We start from the raw sequence: 24,316 nt of genomic DNA, 5'->3' as shown, positions 1-24,316 counted from the left end.
GAAATCTCTGCAAATTCTCTTATCTGCTTTTATTTGGTTTTTTTGTTTTGTCTTGGTTTGGTTTTTTGAGACGGGATTTCTGTGTGTAACCCTGGCTGTCCTGGAACTCGTTCTATAGACCAGATTGGCATCAAACTCACAGAGAGCCTACCTCTGCCTCCCAACTGCTGGGATTAAAAGTGTGCACCACCACTGCCTAGCTTCCACTTTTTATTTTAAGCAAAGTTCGTTTTTGAAAAGAACGCATTAACCAGAAAGACCTCCCTCAATGCAAGTTTCAGCGTTTAGAACATAATAAAGGCAAATTAAAAAAAAAAAACTGTTTTAGAAAAAGAATGTTAAAAACTGAATACAGGCACTGTAAGTATTTCTGAAAATATACTACACAACTACACAAGTAGTTAATCTTGAAGAGATTAAGGCCATACATGAGAACCAAACAAAAAAGTCTCAGTGTTAGAACAATGGGTATGCGCCTCGAGAATTTTCCACCTCATTTATCATGTGTCTGTGCATGTATCTGATGCACTTATTAATGGCAAGTAGCTACGTATACAAAGTCAAGGACATATAATTGCTCTCCTAAAATGAGGTTTTGGAGGGTAATGATAATAGTCTTGTACTGTGTACATTGTTATCTGTATGTATGGAGCTGATATAACCCAAGAGCAAGCGGTTACTGAAGGTGGGGACATGCTTTCCCCAAGTCCCTGTATGTATCACAATATAACATCATATCTCATTACAATTAGTGAAATATGTGTCAGTTTCTCTTCTAAAACCCAGCTTAGCAGAAGCAGCACTGTGTCTTCTTCATTGTGTTGCCCTGAAGAAAAATTAATATATGAGGATTGCGTGTGTCTCAATAAAAGTGCTTGCTTGTCTTGTACAAACAAGGCCCTGGATCCATCTCCAGCAACTCAAATAAGAAGTGAAGTACAACATAGAAGGCATGTGCAGAAAGTAACAATACTCTATTTAAACAGTATATGTACGGTCTGGTGCAGTGATAATTTGAAAGAACTGTACTAGCAACTTAACAATCGTTTTGTCATGTTTTTAGGACTCACGTACCTATCCTGTCACCACAATGACACATATATAAAACACCTTAATACAAAGCCTCCATGCCAACACTAGGACACAGGAAACCCTTCCCCCAAAAGGTATGTATTTAGTTGAGAATGAATTGATTGCTCTCTCACCTGGAGTAGAGAAAAGCAGAACCCAAACAGGAACTTAAAGAAAGCATTCAGATGGAGACAGGTGCACAAAGTCACTCCTGAGATATTACATAGTAAGAACTGGCCAATCACAGATGGGCATAAGCCAAATCAATTTAAAAGTGCAAAATAAATTATTTTAGTCGAAGGTGAGTCATTGTATAATTGCCTTAAATTTTAAAATCAAAATAAAACCATTTTCTTCAAATAAGCTTAACTCTCTTAAAATTATTCATTATTATTTCATTAGTCTCTTCATCTACTTATAAATACAGAAGAAAAATCTTACAACAAAAGCAAAAGGTTTGCTATGAAGATGCTTTATAGAAATACATACACTTTCAAAACATTAAGTATCCAGTGATTATAAACTCAAATTAGAGTCCCTGCCCTCACATTATCAAAATGCTTCTGCTTACTATGTGAGTACTCTTTTCAAGATTTATTTAGTTTATGTAAACGATTTATTAGTTTATGTATCTGCATGTGTCAGAAGAAGGCATCAGATTCCATTATAGACGACTGTGAACCACCATGTGGCTGCTGTGAACTGAACCCGGGACCTCTTGAGGAGCAGCTGGTGCTCTTAGTACACCTCCAGAGCGGCTGTGTTTTAGTGGACTCTGCATTCCTACCACTGGGTGGCAGACTGAGCAGGGAAACAACAGAGCCTGGCAAGCAGCGTTCAGGCTCAGGAATAAGGCCTCTACTTTATATGTACTCTAAAGCAGTGAATTCCAAACCTACACTCCTGCCACAAATTACAAACAAAAACTACACAGAAACCTCATTTTTGGCAAGTACTGTTTCAAAAGCCTTCTATACCAATTTCCAGTTTATCAGAAAATGCAAGATCAAAACATTAGTAAAAACCCATCGCCTAACATAAGAATTTAAAAATATTTATTTAAATTGAACAGGAAACCAAAATGAAAAGCATTAAATATTAAGATCAAATAATAATAATAATTCATGGTAAAGCAAAATGTGTTTTCCTCTCTTCTTCGAAGATTTGAAGTTTCAGAATTACAATCTCTCCTACAGGAAAGAAAATTTTTTAAGTATCATACAGCATAAAATTCAAATTTCATATCCCAATTACAAAGCTTATTATATTCTAAATTCTCACTAGTAACTCTGCGAGGTGACAGATACTAATTCCCAGGACTCTCAAAAAGCAGTCCATATGGAAAGAGAAATTTACAAAGACCAACTGCCTAGGCAAACTGAAGTAATTTATTAGCAATACAGGCACTGGTAGACTGCCTAGACTCCAGGAAGTGCCCACATCCAGAAATATTTGAGCAGCACAAACTAGACTCGATTGGTTATTTAAAAGAAAAAGGGGGACATCAAGTTTGGGATGGGTTGAAAGGTAGAGGTGAATCTGAGGGAAGTTAGGGGGAAGAAGAGGCAAATATAACCCAAATACACCCTGGTGGTGTACGCCTTTAACCCCAGCATTCGGGAGGCAGGCGGATCTCTATGAGTTCAAGGACAGTCTGGTCTACAAGAGCTAGTTTCAGGACAGGCTCCAAAGACAGAGAAACTCTGTCTCGAAAAACCAAAAAAAGAGTACTATAATAACATCTACCAATGCTCTAAACCAGAATATTACAGGAGTGGCATGTAGAAAACATAAATTTAAATTTAAGAATTCTCCTAAATACCAACAAGACCAATAAAAGGGAAGCAGAGTTTGAGAATCTCTGCAAACATGAATCAGAGTATTATAAAAAATGTAAAGGCACCTGAAGATGTAAGTGAAATTGGGTCAATTTAGAGAAAACCATGTTCTAAAACGTGAATCACCAAGTGTCCTGGTTTCTACCCGTCCCTATGCTGTAGGCTCCCTTACAACTGAACCAACTGGGACAGAAATTATGTCACCCTCGTTATCATTTAACCTAGTGAAAGTTCACAAGTAGCTAAGAAGCGAAACAACCCACCCTGGGTACCTCTAGTTTTCTCTACTAAAGTGCTGTATTTTGGGTTTCTTCTAGCCTTCCTAAAACACTAACACGCTTCTTCTATTCTGCGCACTTTGTCCTCTCCCCATAACTACTAACGTACTTCACCTTAGTCGCTGATGCTTGTTAGTTTTTTAAAGCACTCTTGGAAAAATCATCTAATCTGCTAACAAAGTCTCAAGCAAATGATGTGTATGTTTCTTCTCAGAAAAATCAACGTAAGCTCTTCTGGGAATTGGAAATACTAGAATTTTTACATTTGTATCCAAAAATATTTTACACCTTAAAAAAAAAAAAATCAGAACATAACCAAACCTGTTACAAGCCCAAGCACTTGGGAGGCAGAGGTCAAGTTACTGAAGTCTCCAAGTTAGCCTGAACTATTCAGTAAAGCCCACAACAAAACAAGGCTGCTTCATTAAGAATCCAGATGTATCCTTTTCTCCGTTAAATAAATCTCAGGAATCTATCTCCTATCTCGCACATGTGAACACTGTACTTGGTCGATGTGCTCATATGATATAAGTAAGTATGGCTTCAGAGGTGATACCCATCTCCCCTCTTGTATGTTCCAGGAAGGAAGAGTGGAACCAATAAAGACTCTTACAGTGCCCAGATCACTGTTATTTTCTAATGGCCAAGCCCACAGAAGCAAGGACTCACAGGACGTCCCACATGTAACAATTGAATCTGCCTATTCAGAAAGAGTACCAGATTAGTTAGTTCCCCTGACGATATCCCTCACTCAGAAAGCACAAACACTAGTCCATGTCCCTAGCAAAAATAGGAAAATGAAATCTATGGTCTACCTTCCAGAAGCTTTGCAAACTTCAGAAGCAACAGAAATCCGCTTATTCTAAAAATATCCACTTTACAGAATAACTGAGCAAATAACTTCTTAGGAATACAGAAGAGCAGACAAACAAAGCCTACCTCGGTGAGTTTATACATTGCTAGGGAAAGATAACCAAGACTTCACTAGTGGGGAGAAGACAAATGACAGCAGCTGGCAGTATTTGCCAGAATTTCACAGCAGAGAGCAGGTTGTTATTTTTACATAGCAATGAAAAAAGTCCTAAAAAAGAGACTTAGATATCAGAGCAAGTACTAGTGGGTGTGGCTATGAATCAACTCCGTGGAGCATGAAGTATGGTGACATCCCATCCTTGCCCAGCGAAGTGACTCTGAACTCTATCTTCTCTACATGATTTTGCAAAGCCTCCAGATTTTTCGGACTGTAACTAAAAACACCGGAATCTCAATTATTTAAAGTACATTTCATGTCCCGTAGGTGAGTCAAACCAACACAGCCATTCATTACGTTCATCAAGTGTTACTGTCCCTGTGGCAAACAGGCACAAGATCACAGGGAAAGGAAAACTGCCTTAAAAAGACCTTTCAAAGCGCTGAAATGACAGGTGCAGCCCAAAATCTGAAGTAGCAAATGGCCTATCTACATGGCTTTATGTTCTGAACTAATGCTATAAAAGTAGAAAGCATGAGCAATTTTAAGTTAAATCAATATCAAACAAAGCCAGAGTATTTTTCCTAATGAGTCAAAACTTGAACCTTTTGAATTTCTATAAAAGGTAACTAAACATTGCAAAATTCTCCATACTTGCACATTTTATAACCACATTAACTTCTGACTCTATGACCCATACCCACCTAACTCAACATCAAAAAAAAAAAAAAAAGTCATTTCCTGAACAAATGCCTGTCTTGGGAGGGGACATGGTTGAAACAGGTCTCTCTAAGAAGCCCTGGCTGACCTGGATCTCATTATGAAGACCAGGCTGGCCTTCAACTTTCTCAAAAGGCATTTACTGTGTGAGGCAAATCTGTGTAGGGCAAATCTGTTTTAAAAGCTGCCCAAATTAAATTGGATGATTTTTTAACTTAAGGAATTCCATGAAAATTATACTTGGGTAATGTGAACTAAAAGAAAAAAAATAGACCTGTCTAAAAAGCCAAGTTCTGACCATCAAAAGATATTTGTTGGAGTGAGGATAGGCTCAGTTGAGTACTGTGAAAGGCAGGAACATTAGAAGTTAGAGACCAGCTTTGGTTACAAAGCAAGTTCAAAGTTAGCCTTGACTACATGAGATCCTCAAACATTACCCTCCAAAAACCATTATGTGGGAAAGGGAGGATGAGACAATATTTGTAATATATACTAATACAGTTTGAAAATAATGCTATTTACCAATTCACTATTTAGAAAACATCAATACATCCAGACGGTGGTGGTACGTGCCTTTAATGCCAGCACTAGGGAGGCAGAGTTAGTTAGTTCCCTGAGGCCAGACTGGTCTACATGAGCGAGTTCCAGGAAAGGCACCAAAGCTACACAGAGAATCAGCTCAGAAAACTACAACAACAAAACAAAACAAACAAAAGACAAAACAAAACAGTATACTAGAGTAAGAAATTAGAGGACTCAGTATGCTTTTTAAAGTGGAACTAAATTTACCTTTTCTATGAAAATTAGAAAGGCAGTAACATTTTGGATATTTGCTGGTGTTTATGGATTTATCAGCTTCAAGCACCACTTAATACAAGGCATCTTCATAACCATCCTTCTGATACTAAAATATATTAAAATAAGGCCAGGGAATGAGATACACACCTATAATTCCAGCACTTGGGAGACAGCAGGCAAGTATCTGTAATATCTGTATAGCCACTCTGATCTACATAGCAAGCACATGCTAGCCAGAATTACGTAATGAGACTCTCTCTAGAAAGAGGGAAAGTGAGGGAAAGAGGCTCGCTGGCTGGCTAGCAATACATCATACTTAGTACTTCACTGGACTTTTATTTGGCTCGTGTGTGTATCAACCACACAGTAACAACTGCAGCGATGATAATAATAAAGACTTCAAAACTAAAAGCAGCTGCCTTGTCCGTGTAGGTATCTGTAACCAAACAGATGTCACGTGTACAATTTCAAAAACTAAACACTGTCTGTGGATGACATTTGAAAAGTCTGTTAAATTTCTGGAAAAAAAAAATATGTTTCTTGTTATCATGAGGAAATAGTGTCCTATGGAGTACAACCAGCCACCCTTAAGAAAACTTAAACACCTTTCTACTGTCATTATGCACTAATTTAACTAACTTCCAGTATAATTTTGTCAAATGAGCCTCAAATAAATCGTATGCTCAACTAATATGCCACGACAGGGAATACTACTTGTCCAGTTAACGTTCCTTAAATTAGACAGACACTGAATACGAGAACCAGCTCACTCTTTCACTGCTGCTGCCAGACACCTTTTGGAAGACTAGAACTGGCAAGTGAGAAGGGATCTATTTTTAGACCTTCCTATGACATCGTGCTTTAAAGTTCATCTGTCCCTGTTAGAAGTCTTTGGACTCTCACTTACTTAATAGTCTGGCCTAACTGCTGCTCCATCTCCGTTCCAAAAGTAACAAAGATATAATCTCACCATCCTTAAAGTTCTGCTCTCCGTTCTCCTAGCTCTTCCAAGTACATGCCATCTCAATGGGACATGACTTACTATGGAACAGAATTGCAATGTACCAAAATGAGTGAAGGCTCTAGAATCAAATTATAAATTCACTCTTCATTATTATGTCTTCAACTATCTCAGTCATTTAGTTTTTTCTTATTTGTTTTGAAATATGGTTGAATGCAACCAAAGCTAGCTTCAAACTAATTCAAACTAAACCTTTAGTTCCTGATCTTCCTCACCCTCAGAAGTACTAGGATTACAAGTGTGCTCTGTAGATGCCTTAACCACTGAATTTCAAAACCTGTATTTAAGAAATAAGAAATTAATATTTAATTTTCACAATATCCCTGCTTAACTACCAAGATCTATTTTGATTATTTACAAGCTTTAATGCACCACTACAAATTAATATAGCTTTAATTTAGCATCTGTTTCTCCTAATTCCCATGTAATATTTTCAAACCCTTCTCTTGCAAAACCTTCTCTAAGGTCCAATTTTTTTTTACCAACAAGAAAATGCTTAAGTGGGAAATGCTTGCAAAAGCAACACAATACTTACACATATGGTCTCTTCATATAATCTATTTCTGATTATTGCAACAGCTTAGGACAAAGCAGGAGAAGCTGTTGTCGCCACTGGAACATTTTACATACATGTCTAACAGTATGAAACAAACAGTAGCAGCTATGGTAGTATTAGAATCTTCTCACTCCAAAGATGAAGGAAAACATACATTCCTATTCAGATCCCCCAATAATAGGTGATATAAGCCTTCCTATTTACCCTAAAATCCATATATATTGTTTAACTCTCACAAAGCTAATTTTTAGTACAGGCAAGAACTACAGCTTTAGTTTACCCTGTTTGTAGGCCTCATCTTCATCCTGATTACAATGAACTAAAATAGGAAACTGGCATGTCACTCAAAGCAAGATCAGAGGACACATCTTAAAAGTTTTATGTATTTCCCATCTCCAAATAACTCAGAAACTCTAAGACTTCACTTATAAGTAAGTTTAAGATAATCGTAAATATCAGAAGAAACTCAATTCTGCAGATGCTAAGAGAATGGATGTTTTATGGGACAGATAATGGATTTCTCTCAGGTTAAGAAACTGCATCATCAGCTGCTCTAGACAGCTTTAAACTCTCTGCCAGCTGCAACTCCCAAGTAATTTCTTTATCAGCACCTACTCTTTACGACCACCCAGCTACTTGTGTCATGCATTGATTCTGGGACAGCAACCAAACTATCCCAAAGTAATACCTTTGTTCACTACAAGTCTCTCTCCTCTCTCCTCCCCCGCCTCTCTGCCCCCCCCCACATCCCTAAACATTTTGCAAAAACTGTGAGAACAAAATTAAATGGGAGACTGTGTATACAAAACCTAAAACACTGCAGTGAATTGAATACCTGACATATGTGCCAAATCAGCTGATGACGATTACATAGTGCCATAAAAGAAAGTTATGAAGGATGAGCTTAGTGGCACATGCCTGTAACCCCAGGATTTGGGAAGCAGAGGCAGGAGGATAGCCACAATTCCCAGGACAACCTAAACTAGAATGAATAGCAAGTTCCAGGCTTTCTAGGAATAAGACCATGTCTTAAAAAGCAAACAAACAAAAAACTAATGTTGAGAAAGGAAAAACAAAATAGACAAGAAAACATTGCTTTCTAAACCGTAACATTTTAGTCATCACACAGCAAGTCTTGGCTCCAAAGAAAAAGTATGGACAGGAAGGATAAAATGGACATGTCTTCCAATCCTGAAAGCTGACAGGAAAAATGACATCACAATAACAAGCCAGGTCAGGCATGGAGCATAAACCTGTAACCCCAGGGCTTAGATAGCTGGGTCGGGAGCAAAGTCAAAGAATTGACAGTCACTTGGGTTATTACATAGTGAGTTCAATGTACCCTGTGGAGCAATGTCAAAGAGCTGACAGTCACTTGGGTTATTACATAGTGAATCCAATGTACCCTGTGTTACATTATAAGACCATGTCTCGAGTCCCAAACAAGCAAACCAGAACTACTTGAGATCAAGAAGAAAAGAATAATCTCTAATACAGCCATCGGCCATATAAATCAAAGCCCAAATTCTCCTAGGCAGTTCACCTGAAATAACATTAGCAACTATAATCTGAAATCAAGTTTCCTATTCTAACCTCGAAGAAATGTTACCAAAGTTCTTCCCTTCCAAAGATAACCTGAAAACAAACCAGGAACAAACAAATTTGCCTTTAGGCAAATTTTCTAGGTATAACTACACACTCAACATAATTAAAGATTATAAACTATACTAGTAAGTTGTTTAATGTTCAGTCATCAGAGGACCCAAAACAAACAAATACCAAGGAGAAGAGGAAACAAGCCAAATAAAAACTACCTGTGCTATCTGCCTCTTAACACCACAGACAGCAAGCGCATCAGTCTGAACAGGCAGGCAGTAGGACATTCACTGCACAGAAACACAAACTCCTTCTTCTGCTGCTAGCAGTTATCACAGGTACACAGATTTCAGTCAAAACCTCGGCAAGCAATTATATATTTTTTTGGAAATGTCGCCCTGACCTACTGTAGAGTTCTGGTGTTAAAAAGAAAACATGCATTTCATTTTGCATAACAGACACAAGCACACACGACACAGCGGCCGCAGTCCTCCCAGCAAGCACACCAAGGATTCTTAATGACACATCTTACAGCCCTAGAGTTATATTAGATAAAGCATAAAATAAGGCTTATGGCAACAATCTCTAATTCATCACTTTATTAAATCTATGGCAACAATCTCTAATTCATCACTTTATTAAATCTAAGCCTTTACTTTCTTAAAAATAGTACAGGGATGGGTTAATGATGCTTCTGGTATACTTTCAAGTCTTCTATTATGATAAAGCCAAAAGATACAGGACAATTAGTCATTGTAGATCATTTAGTCTATGAAAATAGTTTCAAGCATTGCTACTATCACCCTTTACCTTTTCTTAATACCAAAATCATATTTCTGATATGAACTCTCTGAACTGGTAAGTGAATCAACTTAAGATCAATATCATACTTAAATTTAACATTAATTGAAACATTAATTCTATTCATGAACAAATTATCACTTAAAAACTGCTGACTGAGCTGGGCAGTGGTGGCGCACGCCTTTAATCCCAGCACTCGGGAGGCAGAGGCAGGCGGATCTCTGTGAGTTCGAGGCCAGCCTGGTCTAGAAGAGCTAGTTCCAGGACAGGAACCAAAAGCCACGGAGAAACCCTGTCTCGAAAAATCAAAAAAAAAAAAAAAAAAAAAAACAAAAACAAAAAACAAAAAAAAACTGCTGACTATTCAGCACTAGCTCAGCACACTAAACCCACTGTCTTCATCAAGACAGTTGTGGTGGAGCACTCCTATAATCCCAGCACTCAAGAGGTGGAGGTAAGATCAGGAATTCAATGTTAGCTATAGCCACGCAAGAACCTCCCTCAAAAATAAAACACAAGCATAAAAGACAATAAATACTTACTAAAAATACTTTTAAACAGCAGAAGTAAATAAAACATTCAGAAGTAAATAAAACAGTCCCTATTTTCAGGAATAGGCGCTGTAGTACAAAAATAAATACACACACACACACACCAGCAGAAAGGCATGGAGAGCAATTTTGCTACGGGGCACGGCTGGGCAGTTAGAATTTAAAAGTACTGTCCTTCCCCAAACAAATGCATCCGACCTAATGCATGAAACAGACCCTTTGACAAGCCAGGTGACTGAACTGAGGTCTTAAAAAGTAAACATGAGGGGCAGGAGAGATGGCTCTCTTCCAGAGGACCCGGGGTTCAATTCCCAGCACCCACATGGCAGTTCACAACTGTCTGAAAATGCAGTTCCATAAGAACTCACACCTTCACACCAATGCACATAAAATAAAGTTAAATAAGTCATTAAAAAATTTAAAAAGGTTAAATTATAAAAAAGTAAACATGAGATGTGTTTGAAAAAGTTGACAGAAGACTTTTATCATCAAATATTTTCACTTTACTTGCATATTTTCAATAAGAGTATGAGAAATTTCACATTTTGTTAGCCATTTTTTTTCCTAAAACAAAATCACATAAAAGAATACTACTATCTCCCTGCCAATGGTAGTAAGATATACAAGCTCTGTTTTGTAAGTAATAATATACTAGCAGATGGGACAGAACGCTGATGGAAAATAAAGCAAGAGCTCATAGACAAATTGTCTCTGACAGTAGTTTCCAAAGCCAAGAACAAAAGAGCTACAGAAGCACAAATATCACATCACAGACTAGCAGAGGAAGCAGGCAATTTAGAAAATAAGCAAGCTGAGCAATGGATTTTCCTAAGGTCACACAAAAAGAAGGCTAGTACCCCACACTTCTCAGTGTGAGTTCCCCTCTTGAATTTGTTATTTGTAAATAGAAGCTTACATATTTATAGACATTTATTTCTCAAACAAGTCTCCTATTTGCCAGTCTTAAGTGTTCTGTGAGCTAAAGGATTTCTCCAGATTTACAGTCAAGGTTCTTTATTACCATCTAAAAGTTAAATATATTCTAACCAAAAAGAAAAAAAGTTAAGGCTAGGGACTTGTCATGGTAGTAGGAATTCTTGCTTAGTATGCCCTAAGGCTCTGGGATCAATCCCCAGCACTGCAAGATAAATAAATTAAATGGATAAAATGTCAATGTTCGTCTGTCCGTCCGTCCGTCCTTCCTTTCTTCCTTCCTTCTAAAGAAGGAGGGGTTGGAGCAGGGTCTCACTATATAGCTCTCACTGGCCTGGAACTCTAGAATAGTCTGACCACAAACTCTTAGCAATTGCCTCCGTCTCCTGGGTGCTGGGATTAAAGGTGTGCACCACCTTCATAAACTAGAACAAGACTACTAAGTACATTTTAATAGGGTTTTATAAGTATGCTGATACATATCAATGCTAAAAAAGAGAAAAACCACATCAAATCTGAGCTGTTCTCCCATAGTGTGTACACTGTACTGTATCTTAACTAAACTAACTTTACCCAATTTGTGTAATACTCAAGTTTCCTTAAACTTTTAAGAAATGTTTACCTTGCCAGGAATGATGATACATGCCTTTAAAACCAGTACTCAAACTGAGACCTGGTCTCAAAATGGAGAGGGAGGGAGGGAGGGAGGGAGGGAGGGAGGGAGGGAGGGAGGGAGGGAGGGAGGGAGGGAGGGAGGGAGGGAGGGAGGGAAGGGGGACAGGGAAGAAGGGTTTAAAGTAGGAAGGGAGGGAAATCTTTACATTAAGTCAAATTTAGTTATATATTAAGCCTTCCTTTGTTCTTTAATGATCCCCACCCTCCGAACTTGTCACTGTATTAATAACAAAGTAACATTAAAAAACTGAAACAAATGATAGTATCCAGTACAACAATACTGTGATACTAAGTACATACAGATGTTGGATCTAGACATTATTTCAAGTCTGGCCCAGAGTAGTGATTTGTTACCCTACCACTTGGAAGGCTGAGGAAGGAGAAATCCCGAATTTGAGATGAAGTTGGCAAACAATGAAACCCTGTCTCTAATAGCCGAGCTTAGTGGGTCACCTATAACCCCAATACTCGGGAGACTGAGACAGAAAGACTGAAGTGAGTTTGAGGACTGCCCAGGCTTAAATATAAGAATTAGCAAAACAAACAGAACTACACAGCACTGTCTCAAAGGAAAAAACAAACAAACAAAAAACAAAGACTTGAGGCCATAATCTAGTAACTTAAGCTTCTAGTAAGCAAAAATAGAAGATCAAATTCAAAGTAAGCAAAGCTGTCTTTTCCCATTTCTATGCTGGCAAAAGTAAATACACAGTGGTTCCAACAATGGCACAATTTGATCAAAGCTACAGAGCGATAACCTCTGACTAAAGGTGTGTGGTTATAACTCAACTCCTACAGTTACTCTAACTACATTTTTGACCCTTCCAGCCACAAAGAAGTCCACTCTCACACAGAGCACCTGTTAATTCAGACCGCTGCAGTCTCCTACCCAAGCATGTCTGTACGCTCTTTCCCTCAGCATGAACTTACTACTGCTCCTCTCTACTGAAGACCCAGCTGCCCCATGAATCAGAGGCAGTACCTGCCTTTCTTTGACGCTCAATGGCATTAGATTGCTATCTATCTTACATTGCCTGGTAATACAAATACAGTTCCTATATATGTCATTTTCCATACTAGATTAAGGACCCCAGTCAGCAATTTGGCTTTTAGATTTGAATAGTCACCACACAATAACCTGGGCATATTTAAAAGAAGACAGTCAACATGTAATTATTATTAAGGAATTTGAGTTCTACCATACTATGAGTCTCATTTGGTAGACTCAGCTTTTAAAACACCCAGAACAACTGATCATTTAGAGACAAACACATCTAAATAGTTAAACTGAATAAATCAAAGAGAATATTCTAAAAATCTTTATTATTCACTATCATCTAATGAGTTTATGTCCATTCATAAATAAATATAGGGCTCCCTTCAAAGACTAGATTTCTGAACAAGCGCACAGTAAACAAAAGATGACAGTATAGCTGATTTCATTTAAAAGAAAGAAAGAAAGAAAGAAAGAAAGAAAGAAAGAAAGAAAGAATTATGCATAACAACATTTAAAACACTTTCAGTCTTCTGTTCCCCCTTCCCTGTCCTCTGTAGCCTACAGAGACAGGAAAAAGCACTCCCCATCTTCATGGCACTGGCATTTAATAACAGCAAAGGGAGAGGGACTCCAAGATAAAGATCAGTGGAGTGAGGTTGAAGACAAAGTCTGTCAAGATAACAAGACCTTTAAGGGCTCCCCAGCCTCATTCAGCCTCTTCTCCAAACACTGCATTCCACACTATAAAGCTCTCTCTACCTCCCTCTCACTGTATATGCTAATTTAAAAATAACTCTTTATATACCTGCAAAAGCACTACACGTTCTTTAAAATCTGGTCCCCTCCCTGTGAAGGCTTTGCTAACCTCCTTTCAACATAATTCTTCCCTCTTTGAAACTTCTCACATGAACTATATACATATCTCAATGGATTTCAATTACTTGGTAGTTTTACACTTATCGTCCTTTTAGGGGAAAGACAAATTCACATCTTCATGCTCTTTTTGAACCTTAGCACACCACTCACGGTATCTATCCAAGACTGGCATAGGCCCTGATCAGTATTAATTCAAAGCTAGGTATGGTAGTTCACACCTGGGGTGCCAGGAGGTAAGAAAGACTGCTGCGCTCCAAGGTAGCAGTGAGACTTTGTCTCAAAAAAGAAAAAAAAAAGTCGCCTTCAATCCCAGCAGAGACAGGCAAATCTGAGTTCAACATCAGCCTGGTCAACAGACAAGTTCCAGGACCACCAGGGCTATACAGGGCTACCCTGTCTCAAACAAAACACACAAAACAAAACAAACCTTTTTTTCTTTCAATATTAAGTTTTTTAAAGATTGTCATTAAAATATCATTAAATAAGAGTCTTAGAAAAATGAGTCTCATGAAAAGACAAACCCATGAATCTCAGTAGGCCTTCTGAAACAGCACGAAAACAAGGAGGGAAAGGATACAGCTGAGGCAGGGCACAAAAATAACCATCACCACACACAGTAGTGTATTAAAGGTAAATCCTTCACTTTTTACTATTTCTATTTACATTTTAAATGTTTCTACCAGCATTCTCTATCACAACACACACAAGTATTTAGTAAATAAAGTCTTATATTCTACCACAAGGTATTGGAGATAACCGAAAGTTTAAGACTAAGGGTGTCTGGAATTTACTTTTAACAACTGTATAAGCACATAATTCTAGAAAGCAGAAAAGCTAAAGGAAAGATTTTACTGACAAAACTATGCTTAAAATCAAATATGCCAACAACAGGTAGACCCTGGAATAAATATTTTTGTGTCAAACTGACACAAATTTTTATATGAACTAAAAGTAGCAGAAAAAGATTAAGACACATCTTCACACCACATATCAGTTCAAAAGTGATCAATCAAGCCTATGTGTAAGAGCTAAAACTATAATCAAAGTGCTAGAGACAAGTGTAAGCTTGAATCAGCCAACGGTTTCTTAGATACGATAGTACTAACCACCAAAAGAAACAGATGTTCACCAATAATAAGTACTTCTGTCTATCAAAGGGCACTATCAAAATGTGCAAAGGCAGAGAGAGATGCCATAGTGGGTAAAAGTGGTTGCCATAAAAATCTGAGAACCTGCCCCCAGGGGTCTGGAAAGATGGCTCAGCAGTTGAGAGCACTGGCTGCTTTTCCAAAGAACCTGGGTTCAATTCCCAGCACCCGCATGGCAGCTCACAACTGTCTGTAACTCCAGTGGATCTGACAACTTCATATAGACATACACGCAGGCAAAACACTGATGCACGTAAACAAAAAATAAATAAATGACATCTTTAAATAGAAAAAAAAGCTTGAGAACAAGTTAAAAGAAATCATAAATGACACAGACCTCAGTACACTTTTCACAAAAACTGGCTCAAAATGATTACAGAACCAAATGAAAATTACAAAACAAAGTTTCTCAAAGACAATATGAGGACTAATCCAAATGATTTTGGATTTGGTGATTAGATTTCTTTTTCTTCTGGTTTTTGAGACAGGGTTTCTCTGTTGCTTTGGAGTCCGTCCTGGAACTTGCTCTGTAGACAAGGCTAGCCTCAAACAGAGATCCACGTGCCTCTGCCTCCTGAGTGCTGGGATTAAAGGCGTGTGCCACCACTGCCCAGCCTTTAGGGATGGCTTTTTAGCTACAACACTAAAGGTGTAATCCAAGAGGAAGATGAACGGCATTCACCCTTTGATGCTCTGACCTTTAGTGCAGTTCCTCAGGTGGTGACTCCAACAATACAATTATTTTCGTTGCTACTTCATAACTTAATTTTGCTACTGTTGTAAATCACAATGTAAATATCTGATATGCAGGATATCTGACATGTGACCCCCTATCAAAGGGTCACTTGACCTCAAGGGTTGAGAACCACTCACTGGTCTAGACTATACTGTAACTAAATGTTTCTGCTTTCTAAAAGACTCAAGGAAAAAGGAAAAAAAGAACTAGCCACAGAGTATTTACAAAAGATGTTTGACAAGTCAATTATCCAAAATACACACACACACACACACAATAAATAAAAACAAAAGTCCCCTCTTAAAATTCAGTAAGAAAACAAAGATTCTGGCCGGGTGGTGGTGGCGCACGCCTTTAATCCCAGCACTTGGGAGGCAGAGGCAGGCGGATCTCTGTGAGTTCGAGGCCAGCCTGGTCTACAAGAGCTAGTTCCAGGACAGGCACCAAAGCTACAGAGAAACCCTGTCTCGAAAAAAAACCAAAAAAAAAAAAAAAAGAAAACAAAGATTCTGACTTTTAGGAAGAGTCAAATACTGTAACAGAAGAAACCCCTCAAAGACCTACAGATACCAACCAAGCACAGGACGAACTATGGTAAGGCATGATATGAACAGTATGAACCCTAGCACCCACCTCCAAAGAGTGGTCAGTAAAAACATCATCAAATGCATGACAAGATGCGAACAGGACTTCTCATTCATTGCTGACAGGAATAAAAAGGGACGAGGCGACTTTGGAAAACGGTTTAGCGGTTTCTCACAAAGCATACTAAATGGAACATATACACAGAGAAATGCTGCTAAGAGCTTAAAATGTAATTGGCAAAACTTGGACATCCGTCAACAGAATGGACAAATAACCCATGGCACATACAAAGAATGTTATTCAGTGCTTGAAGGAAATGATCAGTGTTCCGCACGGAAAGACAGGGTCATTTGAAGTGTGTATACAGGCTGTAAAGTCCATGTGAAAAGGCTACTATTATATGCAAGATCCCAATCACACAGCTTTCTGAAACAAGCCAGGAAGACGGTGAAAGATCACAGACTTCAAGAAGTTTGGGAAACCACAGAGCATTTCAGGACAGCCAAATTAACCCTATATGACAATGTAATAGTGCATATACACATATATTTGTCCAACCTACAGTTACAAAAGCAAGAGTGAATCCTAATATAAACTGCTCGGTGGTGGTGGTGGTGTATTAAGACAGGTTTATCAATTATACAAATATACTACTTTAGTCAATATTTTTGACAATACAGATGTGGGAATATTATTACATGAGAAGCCTCTGACCCTTGCTATGAAGTGAATAGCGCTCTAAGAAACATTCGTCTTGCTGAAACCTTAGCATACTCCAAAATTAGACTTGAGCTCAATGTCCAGTCCACCTCTTCCTGAAAGTGACCTTGTAGAGAAACACAGCCTCTCACGTAAAGTTACTAAAGGAAAGAACAAGTTAATAAATGCAAAGCATCTCACACATAATAACCCCAAAAGAATATTCATTAAAAAAAAAAAAATCAATGGTAGCATGTGCCTATAATCCTAGCACCTGGGAAGCAGAGGCTTTAGGTTATCACCAGTTACATAGTGAATTTGAGGCTAGTCTGGTCTATATGGGACCCTGTTTCAAAAAATAATATTAATAAATAAAACTAGGCATAAGCCCAAAAGATTTACACCAGCTTAGCTACAAATATGAGAAATCTTCCCAAAATCCAGCAAATCAAAACTCTGAATATAATTTTAATGCAAAACCTTAGGCTCGCCGGGCGATGGTGGCGCACGCCTTTAATCCCAGCACTCGGGAGGCAGAGGCAGGCGGATCTCTGTGAGTTCGAGACCAGCCTGGTCTACAAGAGCTAGTTCCAGGACAGGCTCCAAAGTCACAGAGAAACCCTGTCTCGAAAAACCAAAAAAAAAAAAAAAATCTTAGGTTCATCAATATAACTTTTTAATGAATTCATTAGTCAAAATTAACAGAATAATTCTTCATGAAAAGAATATACACAATGAACAGAAAATTCAGAAAAGTCATATTCAAAATTCCAATTCTCTAGAAAAATATATAAACCACTTCAACTAGGAACACAATGAGAGAGAACACAAAGTAACAGAAATGCCACTTTAACCACCAAAAGAACAGGAAGAGCTAATACTAAACCTTTACTTTCAAAGTCTAGGGCTACCTCTTCAGGGTAGGACTCCAACCTCTTCCCAAGAAACCTTTATATTCTGCTTCTTACTGATTTGATTTTTTTCTTAAAACAATAACATTAAACACTCTGAAACTAAAGAAAATAAACATGCAACTTTCTATGAATTGTGGTAAACTTTCATTGTAATATTCTAAATAATGATCAATGTAAACCCTTTTATTTAAACTAAAGCAAAACTTTGGGGCCTGGTGGCATAGGTCTATAATCACAATACACAGAAAACTGAAGCAGAAGGATCACAAGTTCAAGGGCTATAAAGAAAACTCAAGGCTACCCTGTCTCAAGAACAAAAATAAGAAATGGATTGTGTATACAGTTCAGTGGTAGAGCCTTGCCTGGCATGTGTAAGGCCCTAGATTCAATCCCTATTATTTATTGTAAATTAAATCGATTTTGATAACTAGAATTTTTAAAGAGAGTATTTTAAAATATCAATGTATTCCATGCAAATGCTTTGCAATCATGGATGTGCATGCTTGTCATCAATCCCATCTCACAGGAGGCAGAGGCAAGAATCTGACTTCAAGATCAACCTAGGCTACATAGACTCCCAAGCCAACCTAAGCATGCAAAACACAATAGCCAAGTCACTATGAAGTGTTTGATTTCTCACTTGCACCTCTAAACTAAATGATACTTTAAAATTATCTAAACGAGATACACAGTAAACCTAAAACATGATTCTCCAATTACATATTAAACACTTCTTAAATACAATCACTTTTTAAAAATGTTTTAGAATTCATTTTGTAATTACAAACAGAATGTCAGCTCTCAAAAGTTTCTCTGGACAGTGGTAGCACACACCTTTAATCCCAGCACTGGTGAGGCAGAGATTGGCTGATCTCTTTGAGTTTGAGACTAGCCTGGTCTACAAAGCAAGTTCCTGGAAAGCCAGGGCTACACAGAAAAATGCTGTCTTGAAAAACCAAAACAAAACAAAATGGTGGTCTTGGGTTCCACAACATCAGATCCAAATCATTTGGTAGAAAACAAGCTGTGTCTGAACACATACATTTTTGTCATTACTCCATGCACAATACACAATACACTACAACTGTTGACATAGCATTTACATCGCAGCAGGTTTAGGGAATGTACAGGAGGATGCGTAAGTTGTGTGCAAACACTGCACCTTACACAAAGGACTTGAACAGCTGTAGACTTGGGCGGGGAGACAGTTGTGTCTGAAAATTTAAGGTTGTGTCTTCTATCTTTATTACAATAGCCATGAGAAGTCTGAAATCAAATTGAAATTATGATTATCTGTCAAGTTTAAAAACTCTTCGCTGTAGGAACATTAGTAAACACTTTTATGACCAATACCTAGAAACAAAATTTCAATAAACATATGGATTGACTCATAATTTACAGACAATAATCACTTCCTTATATGGAAAAATATTGACAAGGAAGTACACAAAAGCCACCTCTACGTGCTCAAGGATTTATAGGGGCAACAAATTACTAGGTATATTTTGATTAAATGCTACCATTTTAAAAAATACAATTGTTTCCACTCAGTTCAAATAAGCAGATGTTAGTAGATGAGAACATTAAAAAGCCTAAGAGAACTAAGCTTTCAAAATTAAGAAAAATTCTTAAAGGGGCAAAAATTAATTGAACTGATTCATTTCTTTATTATATAGCCTGAAATTCTTGATACTGACACTGAAAATTGTCTGTGAATAACTTTTCAAAGCAGGCTGAAGTGGGGAGAGTTGTAATAAGTGAGATTTTACTAAAATATTAGTACCAGTTTCACAGTAAAGGGCAAACAGTGTCACTCACTGTTTTAAACCTAAGAAGACAGGCATCTCATTACTAACACACTAGTATGAAAATATTAGCAATATGCTCAAGCTCTAAAACATGGGAGTTTGGAAACACAGCTGTAGTAGAGGAAAAGTACAGATATAAGGTTAACCCCAAAGACCAACTAGTTCAAATCTACAGTAGTAACTATTACAAAAGGTCACTAACTTATTAAACCACAACCTTTGCTCCTACCCTCAACCAACCTATCTTCTAGCCATTCCAGCAACATTTTAGAATCATGGCTGCCACTGAAGATGCAGGCTTTACAAAGGCTCTATCTGTGGTCATAATCTATCATTCTGAGTGAAAGGGAAATATTTCCATATTCCAAAGCATCTTGTGCCCCTCCACACCAAAAAATAAGAACTGAAAAACCACAAACACAGTATTGAAACAAACAGGATTTTGTATCACAGAAACCAGCATTATAGCATAGGCCTGGACAGCTGAGGCAGAAGGATGCTCTCAAGTGCAAGCCCAGCTTGGGCTACACTGCCAATTTTGAGACAAGCCTGGAACTGGAAGGAGAGGTGTGAACAGAAACGTCTACTCCGATTAGTCTACATTTTCAAAAGCATTCGCCATGTAGTCACACTGTCCTGAAGATGTTTACAGAAGTGTCACCATCCAAGTAAGTCCACTCTCTAAAGAGGGAAGCCGGTTAACAGCAGCCTGTGTGAGCACCACGGCCAACAAAGACAAGAGTTTCATAAAACTTTTCCACAGCGAGGGAACAAACCACAATGAGTAACGGGTTTGTCTGTGGCCATCACTTGTTCAAACAGCACTTAGAGAGCAATGGATCTGAGAAGAACTCACACGCTGGGTTTTGTTTTTTGGGTTTTTTTGTTGTTGTTTGTTTGTTTGTTTTAAAGTGCAAACCTCACAACCAAAGTCTAAAGGCGAAGCAAGATTCCTTACAGCGAATTCCCTTGCAGGGCAAGCTCACTCTTGCTTCACTGGGCAAAGCAACTTTCATGTATGATGAAAGTCATTTCAGCTAACGTGTCCGGGAGTCATTTAAAAAGAGAATTTACTATCGTTCACTATGTCTCTATTTTTTTTCCTGAAATGGTCCACTGACTCAAGGATGGAGTGATCCACTGAGCTTTGTACCCTGAGGCAAAGGAGCAACCAGAAAAAGGAGGTGGTTTTACAGGTGGCTCCCGGGTTAGAAAACAACTGGGAGGAGTCTGTTCTAGAAACCGTGCCTAAGTTAGTGCCGCTGCAGTAAAGGTTTGCGGCTGAAGCGAGCGCAGTTACCCAAAATACAAGCACACAAACAAAACCGCTTCCAGACTTGAGTACTTGTACCTACATTTATTAATCCACTTCGAATCCCAGCACTTCACACTCGAGCTTCCAAATTCAAACTGCCAACGTTAAAAGATCCCGGAACGACACCAAAACCAGTAAAGCCCTCTTCCATGTCCCCGTGTGAATTGACAAAGGGAGAGGTCGGGCATTCACAACTCGCCCAACTTTACACTCAAGACAGTATAGTGACGGCAAATAAAGACAGTAACTCTCTACCAACGCTGTTCCCACACCACACCGAAGCCCTTTGTTTCTACTCCCCGCAAACGTAAATGGAACAGAAGCCGAGAAGCTCGGCGTAATACTGAAGGAAGGAGGTAACAAAAAGTCAAAGGAACTTAACGGAAGCTAGAGGCAGAGATAACCCGAAAGGTCGATAGAAAAGTAGGAAAGGCAACCCAAAAGGAATGGGAGGAAAATCTAGGGTTTTGGGAACCACTTCAAGGCTGCCAAGTGACAGGAATCTGGGCCCACCAAGCCGAGTTAGGACGGAAATCCGAAAAAGAGCTAACGGGAGGGGGGAACAATGGGGCGGTGAGTCCCGGAGCTAGCGGGGCGACACCGAGCCGAGGGCGGCCAGGAGATCCAGGACGGGTGGGGAGGAAGGGCAAAGGGCTGCCCGGAGCTGGGAAAGGAGTTCGGGCGAGCACCCGGGTGGGTGGCAAGTTGGTGGAGCGCGATGGGGCACGGTGGAGCCTGGAGCCAGGAGGAGAGGGTCTCGGGGGATCTCCGGGTGGGGGAATGGCTTGTCACGTTGCTTTCTCTTTGGAGAAGAGAGCGGAGGCCGCGGAAGGCAGGTGTGATGGAAGCGGCCAGGAACCCAGCTCGACGAGGCATCGGAGCCACGGCGCAGCTGAGACGCAGGGAGGGAAAAGGCAGCTCGAGAGGGAGAAGAAAAAGATGGAGAGGGGGCGGGGGGCTTCACTCACAGTCCAGGTGCTTCTTCTTGGGGCCCATGATCTCGTGGGTCGTGGCCTTGCATACCGTCTTGGAGACCGCGGAGCCGGTGACACTGTGCTGGGCCGCGGTGATTCGGTCCGTCAGGCTCTGGCCAGACATCTCTGCGGCTCGTCCGCCAACCCCCTTCCGCTCGGCAGCCGGCGGGGCCTGGGACCCCCAAGCGCCCGAGGGTCCCCACCCCCCACCGCACCCCCGACCCCCACCGGCTCCCGGCCCGCCCGCTCGCCTGCCGGCCTGGGGCGGGGCTCAGGGCCGCGCGCCGCCACCCGCCCGCAGAGGCCCCCGGCTCGCGTGTCCCCCCCGCGGGGTCCTACACCCAGTCGGGGGTCACTCCCGAGCCCCGCGCCTCAGCCTCAGCCCACCCCCTGCCCGGGATCAGCTGGAGCCCGGTCGGGCCAGAGGGACAGGCAGCTGCAGGGAAAATGGCGGCGCCAGGCTCCTCCTCGGAGCTTTCCGGGCGGCCCCGGCGTCACGTGACTCGGGTCCCGCCCCCTGGCTCCCTTCCTCCCGCCCCTCGCTCCCTTCCCTTCCCGTTCCTCTCCGGCGCGCGCCCCCCCTTCCTCCCCCTTCTGCCTCCCTCGCTCGGGCGAGGGCAGAGCCGGGCGGCGACGGTGGCGGCGGCGCCCGCGCGCGCGTGCGCGCGCCCGCGCGACGTGGTGGAACCCGCCCGGCGGGCGCAACAGGAGGCCCGGCCCGCGGGGGCCGGCGAGCGGCTCGCCGCGTCACGTGACGCGCCCCTACCAACAGGTCGCCCCAGGCGGGGCCCGCGTGTCACCGGGGCAGGGCGGGGGGGGGGGGCGGCCCGCATCGCCCCTCGCGGCCCCTCCCAGGCCTGGACGTGACAAAGAGGTGAGGCCGCCGCCTGCGCGCAGCTTGTCCCCGAGGTGGAGGTGTCTGGGCTCGCCGGGCTGCTCCGCGCTCAGGTTGGCGACGACCCCGTGGCCCTCCGCAGGTCGTAAAGGACACGGCCCCAGCCGGGCTCTTCGGAGCCTCCAGGCAGGCCTCTTGGCTGTGGGACTATTCCATTACACGTACACACCGGGTTTGGTTTGATTTTTTGTTTTTTAATATCAGAAAGATCTTTTCGCACCCCTTCGTTTTCCTTGGGATTGTTGGAAATGTCACCTAGTTTTGTTTATCTCGACTACTAAAAGGCGCCACAGACGTTCCTGCCTAAATTTAGATATCAAGCAGGCCGGTACTCATTTAACACGGTGTCCAGTACGACAGGAAACACATAGCTTCAGTGGAATTTGAAAAGGGAAGTAGTAGGGTGATGTCAACAGTGATTAACTTGACCCTACAAGGCTGACAACTCGGGACATGAAAGGGTCCACACCATAGAAGGAAGTGAGCCTGGTTGGTAAATGGAGAAGTCCCATTCAGGGAGTCAGACATCAGTACCTGCGATCTCCCCGGGTTTAGTCTTTCTTCCCTTTGGCCTCTTTTCTCCTCTTGTGTGAGCCAGATTTCCATGGAAAGATATTGACGCTGCCCGGTAGGCATTTTAGAACAGTATGACATCCTGAGGCTCCGATCTATGAAATCCAGACGATCTATTAACAAGGCCTTTTAAAATGTTACTAATGCTCTCTGTGTTTAACTCAGGCTTAGGGATAAATTTTCGAATCTCTCTGAATGTTAAGTTACCATCATGGTTATATGTAATCTTGCTAGTTTCAAATGGAATGCGAGCGTAGTCGAAATCTGTGTACACCATCTGCCAACCAAATCTAGAACACTGTGCTTAAATCTGTTGACTCTCAAAAGATGAAAAAACTAATACACGTTTAAAATTGTATGTGTGGTATCAGGAATTCCATTCCCTTTTTTATTTTACACACACACACCACTATGGCGCTATGGCGGTTGAAATTTTGAAACACCAATGCTTTGCCAAGAACTCACAGTTCTTAAGCCTGCAGGTTTCATTCTCAGCAAGCCAGCTTGAAATTTCACAAAACTGTAAAGCTCCCTTCGGTGCATCTGCAGTCCATCTGTAGTTTGGTGCCCCGTGTTTATCAGGCTGTGGAATGGCCAGATTATTTTATTTTTTGCATTTGTTTATGATGTGCATGCATGTATGCATGTTCACATGTTGATGCACATATGTGTGAGTACAAGATTTAATCCATCATCCCTTTATTCTCAAACTTCTAGTAATTTCTTAACTAATTCCTCTATAGTTGTTTAGCCCTCCAGCTGACAGTTTCTGAACTTATAATGGGTTTATTTGTCTGGGCACTAAAATTGTCTACAAATTCTATGTAAATTGTACCTCCAAAATGTGCCCACTCATCCCCTACCCCACACCACCAATGAATGTGTTGGGACTTAATCCTCAACTGTGTTAAGAGGTGTGGCCTAATGGGAAGTGTTTAGATCATAAATGGATTAATGCTAATTAATTATAAGAGCCTTGAAGTTCCAA

At 40.6% G+C, this 24,316-nt stretch overlaps 1 protein-coding gene across 12 annotated transcripts in view; it reads right to left on the bottom strand.

Moving 5' to 3' along the window:
• Positions 1-22,360, bottom strand: part of Picalm (phosphatidylinositol binding clathrin assembly protein) — an 84,380-nt gene extending 62,020 nt beyond the window's left edge. For 4 of the 12 annotated variants that reach the window (XM_057755898.1, XM_057755892.1, XM_057755897.1 and 1 more), the window contains exon 1: positions 21,855-22,358. In XM_057755898.1, coding sequence (XP_057611881.1) covers positions 21,855-21,984 — 130 coding nt within the window. In that variant the 5' untranslated portion in view covers positions 21,985-22,358. Of the gene's footprint in view, positions 1-21,854 lie in introns of all 12 variants that reach the window. The other 8 variants (XM_057755891.1, XM_057755893.1, XM_057755896.1 and 5 more) reach the window with 5 other exon arrangements.
• Positions 22,361-24,316: the final 1,956 nt, after the last annotated feature.

The sequence above is a fragment of the Chionomys nivalis genome, chromosome 23 (genome assembly GCF_950005125.1).
Source record: "Chionomys nivalis chromosome 23, mChiNiv1.1, whole genome shotgun sequence".
NCBI classification, from domain to species: domain Eukaryota; kingdom Metazoa; phylum Chordata; class Mammalia; order Rodentia; family Cricetidae; genus Chionomys; species Chionomys nivalis.
The sequence above is the reverse complement of the archived record's forward strand: the minus strand, read 5'-3'. Positions and strand labels throughout refer to the sequence as shown.